Genomic DNA, 15226 nt, shown 5'->3' with positions numbered 1-15226 from the left:
CAAAAGTTTGGATTCCCCTGTTTAAATTGCATGTTAGGTTGATTTTCTAGGTCAGGCCTGGTCCTGTAGTACCTTTGCCCTGTACATATTAGAGTACCTTATGTACCTTACCCCCTCCCCACCTTATGTAACCATTAACTAATGAACAAGCCCTCCTGAGGAGAACTGGGTCTCTGGTTGGTGTAGAGTAGTGGGCCATCATTGTTCTTCCTTGTGGCAGACTAGGGTTCAATTCCCCAGCCAGGAATGAACACCACTCTAACTCTACACCAATAAGACTCTGAACTCTATGTTCTCCTACCTGTGTACCTACACTACAGCATACAGGGCAGTGGTTCTCCATGACCCGGCTTGAGGATCACTGGTCAGTGTAAAATTGGCAGAATTTCCTCCAGAAGCTTAGATTTAATACCACAATTTGACTTTATTTGCAGAATTATTTGCAGAAATAAAAATAAAAAAACAATATGCCATAACGAGTTTATGCTAATTCATGTTAAATTATAGAGAATAAAGTAATTGGGTGATAAAATGTACAGAAGAGTGTCTCTGTATGACCTATTTTCCACTAGAAAATCAACAGTGTGTGTAATTTGACCAGGGGCGCTTAAACATTCGCAAATGACTGTGTATAAAAACTGACTTTGGAAATTTTTGATCCTAAAAAAAAGTCTTAAGATGAAAAATGGCAGAAAATACATATTTAAATGAATTTTATTTAAATATGCATTTTTATTTGATATATTATATAAAGTATTACTGTTATTATTAGTAGTAGTACCTCATTTATATATTGTTCTTAATGTAAATATATTTTGGAAAATATTTATTATTTATTTAATATATAATGTTATTTTTATTTATTAATTTATTTATTTATTGAATTTTCTTGGCATTTTCCATCTTACCCCACAGCCTCAACTCCTTCTCACCCAATTAAAGGGGGCTCACCCCACAGTTTGACTACCTATGATCTAACCCCTTACAGCAGTGACTACGCTCAGTATACTCCCTCAGTTATTTGTGAAGCAGTTACCAAATCTCTCCCCACATTTCCCATGATTCAATTCAGACAACAGGGGGTTAAAATGTTCTGAATAGCTGAGTCAGAACCTCCTGATCCGCTTTGCTCACATCTTGTTCTGCGTTTCAGGTCGTACATGGACGTGAGTCAAGCGGACACGCACATGAGTAGCCCCGTGGACAGTTTCGACTCGGAGGATCGGACTCTTTACTGGCACGAGGACTCCAAGCCTGGGACTATAGTGTAGAGAGCCCCAACGAGGCCGCCTGACACTTCGCTCCTCCGCATTCTTCTGTGCCTTTTTCAAATCTCTGCTTTTCTACGGGCGGCCAGACGCAAAGCTTCAACAGCAGAGCGCTGTCGTACAGGAATGTCACCGGGCGAGAACCGCACCATGAGCATGACTGAGTTGACCCAGCTCAGTGACTGCACACTGCCCCGGTACAGGCCCTCAGGACACTCCAGGAAAGCTGTGTTTTTGAGTGCGGTTGGCGCTAGCTAGCACTTGTGTTGCAGGACTTCTATCTATTCTATCTACCCCTCAGAAATGCCTGCTGCGGAATTGTCTTCGGGATTTGTTCGTATTCCTCGGACCTGGGGTTGTGTGATTTGAGCCAAATAAGCCTGGACTAGTTCCTCAATATCATGGAAGGATATTACAGTAGTAAATCCACTGCGTGGACACATGCAAATGTTCATATGAAGGACTGAAGCCAGCTGGTTTCTGTTGCGTGAAAAGCTCGTGTGTCTACTCAAGCTGAAGAACTTGAATCCTAACCTTTTTATTGCTACTGAAGTTGTTTTCTTGTGGGGAAATGTACTTTTTACAGACCTTTTATATACAAATATGCATTTACATTCAATTCAGTACTGCTGTTTCTCTCTCGGGCGTCATCCTTCATCACTCCAGATAGTAGCCCATGCATCCACTGTAAGCTGATCTGGTCTTTAACTTGCTCTTTGGTTGACAACTCGTTGGTTGTCATAAACCAGCCCAAAGCTGCATTGCTGACTTCTAAACTTGGCTAATCATCCTATGCTTAATTCGCATTAGTCTCGAAGTATCAGAATTTTCAGTAATTGAATTAATTTGCAAATTAATTTTGCCATAATTCCTCAAAACCCCCCTGAAAAATGTCCTCCTACTGAAGATATCTCTTCCCCTTCTCCAATGTTAACTCTCTATATAGTACTGCTGTGTTAAGTCGTTTATTACAGCCATACTAATTTCTAGGCACAATATAATATCTGCCTGCGTCTGATCCCATACTGGAAACCCTGGCCTGGTGTTTGCCACCTCTCTCCAGCAGAGAGCTGTTTATATGTGAATTTTGTACATAGACTTTGTTACTGTTGTCATTTTTAGAGAGATTTTTTTTTTCTATGTGATTTTTTTGAAAGGCATGTAATATATAGTAATCGAATTTGTTAAGCTGGTTCTTAGTCATTTGTATCAACAAAATGCATTTGGATTAAAAAACAATGGATTTAAAGTGTTCATTCTTTCTGTGAAGCTCTGTAGCTTCTATATTGGGGAATACGGGAGTGGCAGAAACCACTACATGGATGGGTGTAGGGTTGTAACAGTATCAGAACGTTTGTTTGGTTTTGATCATAATGCTCAACACCATCTAGGAATGTCCCGATACAGCTCTTTATCCCCTGATCTGAGTACCTTAACACTGAGTATCAGCCAATTATGTCGAATTGATATCAATTTCAGCAATAATACTCATTATGTCTCATAAAACACCATGTTTTTTGGATGAACACCGTCAGGTTAAATAGCTAAATAGTGTTTTTGTCTTTTTTTTTTTCACAGGTTCGAGTATTGAGCTGTTTTCCACACTTCTTCTCATTCTTCTGATGCAACTATTATTCTACATCATCTTCTGGTGTGTTACACATAATACTTGTATTGTATTATTGTATTATTCCACCCTCCTGTTATGTTCAACAAGCAAGCAACAATAAGCAACAGCAGTAATGCTCCCAGGTCCTGTGTTTGATCATCTGAAAGCATAAGCATTATATTTAGATCCATTCATTTAAATATAATCAATATTAAGTGTAATCAGGAATTCCAGCCATTACAAATAACTGCTGATTTATGATAATTCACAATAAATAAATAAATAAATAAATAGGCCTTAGTTTTGCTCTACATTTGACATTATAAGCCTCTATTGTCACTACTGGGTTAAACTGACCGGCATAGTATGTGTATAATACAGTAGCACATACGAACATGCATAATATAAACACATTAAATCAGTCCTTTAATTTTCATTTACATGTTCATTATATTAACTAAGCCACTGCGAAAGAAAGAGCCGCTCCGAAAATGATTAAAAAAAAATATTTTTTAATTTTGAAAAGGGACAATTAGACCCACGACATAACAGGAGGGTTAAAAGGAATGGCAGCCCTGGCATAATCTAGTAATCTGAACTAGATTTATGGTCCGGGGGGCCGTTTTGTGAGGATTTGGGACCATTCTAGGGGCCTGTGACTGACAGGGGGCTAAAAATTGAATGTGCAGTGAGTTAGTTTTTGAGGTCCGGTGTAATATCTTTCCTTTGGGCCCAAAATCCATTCCAGCTGTCTATTTATGCTGTATATTCCAGATCAGTTCAGCCGTTCCCTAAGCGCACTATTTCATACTGCCTGTAACCGGTATGAGCAAACCTTCAAAAAAATGACCTCATAACCAAAAACCTGTTTCAGGCACGGCTCTGAGATTTTGCATGGCTGCATGCTTTCATGGAAACGTACGACGTGACCTTCCGTGGAACGCAGCTTCCTCCTCTGGCATTCCAGGAACAGTGAAATTAGGAGTACCTTGCAAGTTCAGCAAAGGATATTGAAGGAATGGCTCAAAACTATCCTTAAAGTCCAAATGTGATTAGGTCTTTATCTTCAGTGAGGGGTTCTGACCCCTGTAACGCATTACAAGCAGAAGTGTAACATGAGAAAATCGTCAAGATAGCACTGATAATGTTCAATAGAAATACATTTAAAAGAAACCTTGCTTATCTCTTGAAAGCACACACACACACACACACCTTCTTCCTTAACGAGATACAGTTTCTCTTTGTAACGAAGGCCGGTTTGTGCTTTGGCATTGTGGGGACACTGCAGTTGCACATGACTGGAGTACTCCATGATGGTTCCTTAGAAGAAACCGGTCAGATTGACCCCAGATTGGCCCCTAATGGTCTATTTGTGTTCATAAAGGCTAAAGGTTGATGCTCAAATTGAAGCATCTCTACATATTGAACAGAGCTTGATTACTCCAGGTTTCTTCTGGACGCCCCCCAGTCCAGCCAGCACAGCGTGGAGGATGTGTTCAATCAACTCCATCAGCAGCAGCAGCAGCAGCAGCTCACCTGATTTACCATCATTAAGCCCTGATTTACCATCAAACCAGGTGTTGATCTGAGGAGAACTCTAAATAACACTAGACTCCATGAGAGAGGAGAACTTTGGAGATGTTCTAATGATGAACACAGTGTGGTCACAGTCCATGGTACTTGGAACCGGGTACGTTTTTTAAGTACCTGCTCGATCATGGTTCCAAGCAAGTCGAATAGGGACTAAAGCGTGACGTGTAACCCTTGCAGAGCGCTGACTGGCCTGAGAGAATAGCCTATGCGACTCTATGCGATGCAATGCAGGCCTTCAGACAAGCTATCCATTTGTAAAATCTAATCTCTTTAATCTAATCTCTAAGCTTTGTAGTTGGCGAGCTATTTTAATGGTCACTATTGACAACAAAGCCTGTCTGAGTCTGTGAAGTTGTGTGGAAGTATTTTACCAATGAAGGCTTTGTACTTACAGACTAGCTAGCTACATTGCGCTATGTGCCCATATTGTAACCCGGCTAGCTTGGTGCTAACATAGCTAGCTACCACGAATGATTCAGTTACCAAAAATTCTTTACTAGATTGCTTTGAACTATATAACCATTAAAAATCAGGACACCTGATTGGCCAGGAATGGTGACGGGGAAGTGACGGTGTTTCTCAACAACACCAGCTAGCAGTTAGTCCCCTAATATAATATCGGCCACTTCCACGTATCGCTGATTTTATTTAATAATAATAATTCTTATATCACTACAACGATTCTAGGGCGGAAAATGTGTCCAATACTGGGGCCGGCTGTTATTAGGGGACTAGGGCAGTGGTGGCTCAGCGGTTAGAGCGCCGGGATATCGATAACAGGGTTGTGGGTTTGATTCCCGGGCTTGGCAAGCTGCCACTGTTGGGCCCTTGAGCAAGGCCCTTTACCCTCTCTGCTCCCCGGGCGCTGGAGTTGACTGCCCACTGCTCTGGGTGTGTGTGTGTACTCACTGCCCCTAGTTCACTAATGTGTGTGTGTGTGTGTGTCTATGTTCACTACCACAGATGGGTTAAATGCAGAGGACACATTTTGCTGTACAGTGACAAATACGTGCACTTTTACCTTACCTTTTTTAAACGAACCAGGTACTAAAACGTGAGTAAAGTAGTGTAGGTACCATGCAGTGGAAAAGCATCATAAGGTACATACTATATTAATCATAATAGTGTGGGTTTGGCAGGTTAGTACACAAAATATCAATACAGTAATCAGTATTGTTACTAACAGCAAATAACGAAGCATCGCTCTGCTAACATACATCGTTCTCCATCCACACTGAGTAGTTCCTCCCTTTCCATTTCACATTGCATTGTAGGACAACAGTGTCCATCAAAGCTAATACTCAAATACTCAAAAACCAACCGCTTCTAATTATTCACTGTGGATATTTGAGTATACTCGGACACTTTTTCTATACTACATACTTCACACTCAAAAACTAGTTAGTATTACTAATTTGTATGCAATTGGGACACACCCACACTCTCACACTAGAGATTAGGGCAGTAAAAAGACACACCCGGAGAGCCCGGGCAGCAATTTGGTGCTAAGTGCCTTGCTCAAGGGCACCTCACTCGTGGATGCCGGTCCTGGGGATCGAACCAGTGACCTTCAGGCGTTCATAAGCTCCTCCAACCGTCAAAAGACATCATCAGACGGCTTTCCAACACATTAAAGAAATAATTTGACGAAAAAATTAAGGTGAAGTCTATGAGCCCAGACGTGCTTGGTTTCTGGTGTGTGCTTCATCAGGGTATCGAGGAAAATGCTAGGCTAATTTTGCTAACAAACACCGGAGTCAATCTTAATCTGTTCAAAACACATCCAGGTCTTCGTTTTTGTTCGTACAGAAAAGTGGCATTCTGCATTCAGTAGATGTTGCACCCAATGCCTTGCATTTTTCTCATGTTTACACCATGTCAGATTTATGGTCATATCTGGCATGAGGGTCAGAAATATGGCCGCACTTTGGTGTTTCACTGCAGGGTAATGTAAAACCAGAGGAACCAGAACAAAGAGCGCCACGCCCTCTTAGACCAAAAGCTGTCAGTCCTCTTTAAGATAAGCAAAGCCTTGCAGCAGATATTTGGCCTAGGGGGCCAAAACCAGGCCTACTCTGTTTACATAGCTGGGTAAGAGTAAATCTCACCTGCAGTGTATAATATATTCACTGTGCAGGAATGCTAATGCCTCCTACCGATAAGCAGAGCAATTCGTTACAGTGAAGGAGTGTTTCGGCCTGAAACTAGCACTTAATGTGTTATTCCTCATGAAGCATAGCTATGGAGGTTTTCCTGTGCTTTCCTGAAACATCTAATGAACATGATTGATCCCAGTGACCCCAGATGCAGTCTGGGCAGCAAAGGCAGGTTACAATCGAACTGTGTTCCAGGTGGGCATGGGCTCTGAGCGGCCCACCCTAATCTCACAAGGACTGCTATCCTATCCTCACAACAATGCTCCAGTATGTAGTAGACAGCTTTCCCTGGACAGTAGAGACATCCATTGTTTCTTTCGGTGTCCCAATACTTTTGTCTATTATAGTGTAGCTACATTTTGGGTGTGTATCTACGTTTTATTAATCAACACTCTTAAAGATAAAGGTGCTTTAAATGGTTCTTTGAGAGATGCCATAGAAGAACTACTTTTTTTTCATAAATGTTTGTAATGGAGACGAGAAGTGTGAAGAACCTAAAGAACCTTCACTTGAGGTCAAGGTAACGGTTCTTCCCTCTCACATCTCTATTACAGCCTTTTTTAATGTTTTTAATCTTTTTAAGGGGTCCCATTAAAAGATTAGACGCTAATATTACACTGGGGCCCACATCCCTAACATTTAATGACAAAATACTCCACAATACATTGTCAGTCACAGGCCCTTAGAATCGTCCCCTATATGGCACCATTTTACTGTAGAAGCTCCAGATCTCATCAGAACAGATGCAGCTGAACATAAATCCAGTAAAATGGAGAAACAAGAGCTTCTCATTCTGAAGAAAGTAGTGAGATCTTGTCGGTGAGCTAGTCTGAAGAACAGAGCTCGGTTCCTCCAGGTTTCTCCTGGACTCCCCCCCTCAGTCCAGCCAGCACAGCGTGGAGGATGTGTTCAATCAACTCCAGCAGCAGCAGCAGCAGCAGCTCACCTGATTTACCATCATTAAGCCCTGATTTACCACCAAACCAGGTGTTGATCTGAGGAGAACTCTAAATAATACTAGACTCCATGAGAGAGGAGAACTTTGGAGATGTTCTAATGATGAACACCATGATGGAGAACCTCCACAGCTTTCTGTAGGAGTGTTATTATTAGTGTTTATTCTAAGATCAGTGCTTTACTGTGCAGATCAGCAGCTTTTTCCAGACTGGTCTGTTCTCATTTTATTTTAACCAAACACACAAGGCCAGCTTCCAGCACTCCACAAGTAGTGCTCCACATTCCTTTCTTCTGTGAGCTCTCCCTCCCCATTGAGTTGGCCTGACGGAGGCTTTCAATGCAAAAAGAGCTGCACTACAGAGAACTATGGTCCAGTCCACTGCTCCAGTTCTCCCAGTGCATGCTGGGATGTTTGTCTTGCAGCTGTGCCTCTCAGTCCTCCTCCTCCTCCTCCCTCTTTCTCTCTTTCATGACGGCAGCTGCACAAAGATATCTCGGAGGGCAACCTCAGCTGACACTGGACTTAAAAGCAAACAATGGGCTTCTATCTCTCTGTCTCTCACCTTAATAGGCAGCCCTTCCCTCAGGCAAGCGCTGTTAAACACAGATGTGTGTGTGTTTGTGTGTGTGTGTGTGTGTGAGTGTGTCTTTCTTGAGCGTCCAATACAAGTATGAGTGAGGGTTCTTAAAAGAACACTCCGGCTTTGTTCAACCTTACGTCTCTATGATGTACTTTTAGCAGGCGGTCGATGACCACAGGTGATCACTTTGATGGGTTTCACCGTCCACTCAAAAAAAAAACAGTGATAATAGAAGTCAATGGTCAGTTTCTGGGATCTGGCGGAAAGCAATGGGCCTTATTTCACCAACCATTCTTAAAGCAGCATTATGGAGAGTTGGCATTTCTTGCTCCGGGGCTCCCCCTACAGCCAGGGAGTGTAATCCATGCTTTGAGCCACCATTAAAGGACCTGGAATGGCAAAGTCATGCAGTTCTCACAAGACATTTCCACAGTCAGACATTTAGGCGTTTAGCTGACGCTCTTATCCAGAGGTGGGCCAATGTAGTGTTAGGAGTCTTGCTGGGCAACAGGGTGCAGCACAGTCACCCAGACCAGAAATCGAAACTAGCACTAGTGTTATTCCTCATGAAGCATAGCTATGGAGGTTTTCCTGTGCTTTCCTGAAACATCTAATGAACATGATTGATCCCAGTGACCCCAGATGCAGTCTGGGCAGCAAAGGCAGGTTAAAATCAAACTGTGTTCCAGGTGGGCATGGGCTCTGAGCGGCCCACCCTAATCTCACAAGGACTGCTATCCTATCCTCACAACAATGCTCCAGTATGTAGTAGACAGCTTTCCCTGGACAGTAGAGACATCCATTGTTTCTTTTGGAAGAAACAATAAATGAGCAAGTGTCCCAATACTTTTGTCCCTTATAGTGTAGCTACAATTTGGGTGTGTATCTACGTAGCCTCTAGCATTTCATTAATCAACACTGACACTCTTATCCAGAGGTGGGCCAATGTAGTGTTAGGAGTCTTGCCCAAGGACACAGGGTGCAGCACAGTCACCCAGACCAGAAATCGAACCCCAGTCTTCCACAGGGTGTGGTAGCTCACTGGCAGAGTTAATGGTAGTGGTGTTACCCATTGGCCCATTTTGGCACCACACCAACCAAGGTTACACAGCACAGTGAGCAGCTTGCCGAGCAACGATATAGACGCTCTTCTGCCTTTTACAAGGAAGCTTACATGTAGTTGGTGAAAAAATACTGAAGCATAATTTTGGCTAAAATAATTATAATAAACATCATGTAATAATTATATAATTATAATAAAACAGTTGGAAAGCAAAGCTGCTCCTCAATCCCAGGCACATTACACACTACAGGGCTATAGAGGCCACACCCCCTGCATTCACTGTTCATTCCTCCATCACATGTACAGCACATGTCCAAATGATTTCTAGTAACCTGACACTTACCACTACTGAAAGCACACATCTGGACCAAAAAACTGCCTCACCTCAGGTAATATTTTATTTCATATTTTATTATGGACGAGGTTCATATGTTTATTGACAGTAATATCACTGAAACATTTAAGCAGCTATTAAATCCAGCTGTAATCTCACAGTAGCTTAGTGTCTGGTAAATCAGAAAGGCTTTCTTCTGAGAAAAGTTGAGCAAGGCTAGGAGTTTATAATGTTCTGCTTGCAACTAAGTATGTGTCATAGTTATTATTTGTATGGTTATGCCTTCATGTCTGCTGTTGACAAAACAATGGTACATTGATGATAGTGTATGATATAGTTCCTTTAAATAATTCAGTATTTCATATTTATTCCAATAAATTCCCATAAAGGTCCCGAAAGTTTACTTTTTGGCATATTTCATAGTTCTCATGGACGTTTACGGTAATTTACTGGAAATGAATGTAAAACCTGTGAGAACTTTCCACCTCTTTGCAACCTTGTACAGGTCAGTGTCACTTCACCATGGTCTTGAAGCTACTATTTTAAAGTAGCAATGCTCCATAATGCTGCCTTAAGAAGACTATAATGAAGAGTTTAATGAAGATTCTGGCGTTCACCAATGTTTTCTTATTTGGGATGTGTTCAGTTTAGACTACTGGTAGAAGAGCAGAGCTGTGAACTATTCTGAGCTTTATGGAGCTGGACTTTCTGTTAGGTCTTTCCTCAAGACTGCATTGAAAAAATTATAAGAAAATTGAGCATAACTGATAGAAAATGATCAAATTAAGATTTAGAAGAAATGGAAAAAATATAGAAAAAATATATGAATAATAACAATAATATAAAATAAAGTAAAAATAAACCAGCATAGGAATTAATACGACAAAATGACACAAAAAATACAGAATTAGGAGGAGAAAAAATAGATTTTAGACTTTTTTTAACATGATATGATAACATTTAAAACAAAAGTAAGATCAGCCAAGAAAACTAAAATGACTAAAATTATAATAAACCCAATTTTCAGAAATACTAAAAACAGTTAAGTATCTAGTAATCTAATGTAAAGCCTTCCCGAGAGAGTAGAGCCAGTTAGTGGATAGTGGTTTAACACCAGTATAGTGAATATATATATATATATAACCAAACCGTGATGTTCTAGACGACTGGGTCAGAACATCTCCAAAACATCAGGCAGGTCTTGTGTTGTGGGGGGTTCCCGGTATGCAGCGGTCAGTACCTACCAAAAGTGCTCCAAGGAAGGACAACTAGTCAACCGGCAACAGGGACATGAGCACCCAAGATCCCACCTCACAACTTACTGGACATAAAGCATCTGCTGCTAACGTCTTGGTGCCAGGGGTCTTGTGGAGTCAGGGGGCTCTGAGTGGTCCAGCAGACTAAGCTGCTTTACAAGGTTTGCTGGTTCCAAACCCAGATCACGCTGCATGCCATCAGCAGCCGGAGCCTGAGAGAGCACAATTATGGCCTTGCTCTCTCTGGGTGGGTAGGTGGTTCTCTTTCTCCAGACAGCTGCCCTGGCACAGGCATCTGCAAGCCAATGCATCAGAGCTGGGTACCCGGTGCCTTCCTCTAAGCGTGTCGAGCTTCAAAAACACCTCATGGAGCAGACCTGGAGCTTCTGTTAGGACTTTTCTTAAGACTGCATTTAACCCCACAGCAAGGCTTATCACACACTAAGGTGTATTACTCAGTACCTGCAGGGACTTCTGTAGAAACTGGTGGAGCTATTCTTTGGTAATAGAAGTTTGTATGGCTCAGCAGGCCATAGGCTGTTTAAGGGGTTTAGAAAATTCTTAGGAAGGTATCAGCTAATGAGGCCCATTGTTATGAAATCAGTCCAATCAAAGCAGTGATAATAGACGTTAATGGCCATAAACAACGGGCCTTATTTCACCAAGCATTTTTAAAGCAGCATTATGGAGAATATTTGACAGAGTTGCAAAGTTCTCGCAAGCGTTTACTGCAATTTCCTTACTGCAGGATCAATAAAGTGTTGATCTTATGTCAGTGTGCTTTACCAAAGTTATCTGTGAAATGGACACTTCTGTCTACTGGTAAATTAGCCTGTAATAATGTATCATTCTCTCAGAGATGAAAGATATGTACCAGAAATCATCTGTGTTTGTCTATGATTATAATAACAGTTATGAGAAAAGCTCCATCACAGGCTCCTTCTGATTGTTGGTTGGCATAGTGGGTAACAGCACTGCCCTCTTTGTGGCATAGAAGGACTTAATTCCCCATCCGGGACAAGAACATCTCACTACATCAAGAAGAGGGCCTGGGTACGACTCCTAACCCTACATTCTCCAATCAATTCAATCAATCAACCTTTATTTGTGATGTAGCCGAGCATCTGCAATAAACCGGGTTGAAAGTGAGAATATATTTAATATTGAATTGACTTAGACTAGAAGCAGGTAAAAGAGCATTAAAAACATTTATAAGAAACAAATTAAGCATAACTGATAGAAAATGATCAAATTAAGATTTAAAGAGATTGTAAAAATATATAATTAATAACAATAATATAAAAGAATGTAAAAATAAATCAACACAGGAATTACTACGCCAAAATGACTGAATGAAAATACAGAATTAGGAGGAGAAAAAATACATTTTAGACTTTAAAATAAAAAAGTATAATTTTAACATGATATGATAAAATTTAAAACAAAAGTAAGATCAGCCAAGAAAAATAAAATGAAACTAAGCTAACTAAAATAACTGAAATAATAATACTTGAATTTCAGTACTAATAAAGCAATAAACATAACTAATATTAACATAAGAATGAAAGTATAATGATAATAAATAATAAAAATGTAACAAAATAAAAAATGAATAAAATAAAATTATTAAAATTAAATAAAATAGCTGCAGGCAGATTGGAGTGGATACATGGCAGTGGATCCAACTGCTGGATTGAGTCTGATGAACTTGATTAAATGTAGGAGGGGAAACAAGTGGGAGATATAGAAATATGTAAGCCCCCCTGCATTGGCCTGTAGGTGTAGTGGAATAGTGGAGTGGTGGAGCTCCATCCAACACCTTTGGGAAGAATTGCTTTTTCACAGCAATCTTCCAAAATCTAATGTAAAGTCTTCCTGACAACCGGTGAACCGACAACAGGGACATGAGCACCCAAGGTCCTACCTCAAGCATCTGCTGCTAACGTCTTGGTGCCAGGGGGCTTGTGGAGTCAGGGGGCTCTGAGTGGTCCAGCAGACTAAGCTGCTGCCACAAGGTTCGCTGGTTTCAACACGGTCTGACTCATATTCCTGCTAAATGACTCTCCCAAATCGAAGCTCACAGTCTGACCTTCTTGATCTCTCAGGTCAGAAGATGGGCTTTGAAAAGTGTCGTCCACCCTCTAATTATGATGAGCTGAATCAAAGGCTGTTTTGAAGTTATTTCGCCTTTACCGCTAAAGATGGTCCACCACTGAACTTCAAGAGAGCTGGTCTGTAAAGGTGCATGGTGCTGCAGTGCAGATGGACTCATCTGCACCTGAAGGTCACAGCTGATGAGGTCATGTTTAACCTTTGTGGGCGGAGGAGGGAGAAGCAGCCCTGCAGTTTTAACACCGCAGGATCAAAGGCCTGGTGGAGGTGTGGCGGTTTCACAGTGACCCCAGCTGTAAAATAGCCCGTAAAACACTTTCTACTACAGGGTGGACTTGTTAGATACACTTTAATGAAGGCCTAGCTGCTGGTGTAAAATCCGCCGGGGGCAGCTGCAAGCCACACAGGAAAGCAACACACCCTTGTGTTGAGGGTAACCTGACCTGAGGACTTTTTCTTTTTTTATTTTTCCACAAATGGTTTGATTGGATGAAAAAGTGGGTGTGTTGCGACCCCCTCATTGGCCACTCTGAAGAGGTTTGACCCTGAAGAAGTTTGCTACCTGATTCATGCCTCCTGCCTGATTTGTCTGTGGTGGTGGTGGTGGTGGCATTGCTGCCCTCGCCCTCCCTACTCCAACCTCCCTTGTTGGCTAGCAGGCTAACACTAGCGCCAGTTTGCTCATGTTAAGCCAGTGTAGATATGGCGGCAAGTGTGTGAATTTGTGTAGCTAGCTTTGGCTGTTTATCTGCCTTAAAAGCAAGCCAGTGGAGCCGTTAGCAGAGCAGGTATCAGGCTGGCTAGCTAACGTAAGCTAATGTACGCTGACATGACTGTAGCATTCTAATGTTAGCGCTTTAGGCTAAATGAACACTTCTGAAGGTGCTCTATGGGACCTATGGGACCTGTCTATGGGTTCTGTAAGTTGTGAGGTGGGTGGGACCTCCATGAGCTTTAATGAGCCTTGGGTGCCCATGACCCTTAGAGCACTTTTGGTAGGTACTGACCACTGCATATCGGAGAACACACCATAAGACCCCCAATATGTGTTGCTGATGCTCTGACCCACTCGTCGAACCATCACGAGCATTTTTTCCTTCCTCCAACACATCACCTTCAAGAACTGGGTGTTCACCTGCTGCCTAATGTATCCACCGTTTGACAGATGCCACTGGAACTAGATCATCAATGCATTATTATTCCAATTCCTTGTCCAGTAAAGCTTCATAAGGCATTGTAGCATAAGAAAATGCTAAATAATTGTGTGTCCAGTAAAGAAATGATTTTCAGATGTGAAGCACCTCATGGACCTGGCTTGTAAGCCACTCAATGACTTAGCAGGGTGAAGATCCCCCACATGGGGCGCTGTTACTCAAATGACATTTGGTGCGTTGCATCACTGACACTGTGTGTCTGTATTTCCTGGGTAGATAACCAGAATCCAGGAATTTCCCTGGACGGGTGGCACATCTATAGTCAGATCCATAAGTATTTAGACAGGGACACATTTTATTTGTGTGAACACATTAAAGGAGCTGAAATGAAGAATTTGATTGAAGTGAAGACTTTAGCTTTAGCTCAGCTTTAATTCAAGGTGCGACCCATGGAGGCCCCACAACTCACAACTTACAGAACTTAAAGGATCTGCGGCTAATGTCTTGGTTTCAGATACAACAGGACACCTTTAGAGGTCATGTGGAGCCCATGCCGCAACAGGTCAGCACTGTTTTGGTGGCACAAGAGGAACTATTCAGTATTACTAGGCAATATTAATATATATCAATTTTTAATATTAATTAAATCTCGATATTTAATGTTATGGCTGATCAACGTATGCTATTCTTAATCAGAGAGCTGTATAAAGATGATATATGACAAAACTATTTATCAGATCTTCATGTATGTCTGATCATTTGGCAAAAACAAACCCAGGCACCTGCCCCAGTGACACTTGACTGCACATGGTCCAGTGGCATTGCTTCAGTGCTCACAGTAACGCTCCCAGTCATCGGGACACTTCATCAAAAAACCACACGGCTGTCGGAGAGCTCTGTTTGGAGAGGGTCCTGCAACAGCTGCTGCTGGGAGAGTAGAAGGGCCTTGTTAGTACTCCCTCAGACGTAGCATTAGTCATCCATAGCCAGCGGTGCTCACCCACACCGCCTGCTGCTGTAGTCAGCATGATGAAAGCTTCCACAAACTTGTCTGAACTCTTTATCAATTCGGTTTCTTGTGAGGGCTAAAGCTTCCTCACTTTTAGCAACTCCCTTTCTCCCACCAGCCCGAACTTGTAAAGG

At 41.8% G+C, this 15226-nt stretch overlaps 1 protein-coding gene across 4 annotated transcripts in view; it reads left to right on the top strand.

Moving 5' to 3' along the window:
• Positions 1–2517, top strand: part of frmd4ba (FERM domain containing 4Ba) — a 96862-nt gene extending 94345 nt beyond the window's left edge. For 2 of the 4 annotated variants that reach the window (XM_072684904.1, XM_072684907.1), the window contains one exon: positions 1154–1246. Coding sequence is in view for 1 of the 4 variants with exons in the window: in XM_072684906.1 (XP_072541007.1) it covers positions 1154–1271 (118 nt within the window). In the remaining 3 variants the exon portion in view is untranslated. Of the gene's footprint in view, positions 1–1153 lie in introns of all 4 variants that reach the window. The other 2 variants (XM_072684906.1, XM_072684905.1) reach the window with 2 other exon arrangements.
• The last annotated feature ends 12709 nt before the right edge of the window (positions 2518–15226 follow it).

The sequence above is a fragment of the Salminus brasiliensis genome, chromosome 7, assembly GCF_030463535.1.
Source record: "Salminus brasiliensis chromosome 7, fSalBra1.hap2, whole genome shotgun sequence".
In the NCBI taxonomy this organism is placed as follows: domain Eukaryota; kingdom Metazoa; phylum Chordata; class Actinopteri; order Characiformes; family Bryconidae; genus Salminus; species Salminus brasiliensis.
This window is presented reverse-complemented; position numbering and strand designations above follow the sequence as displayed.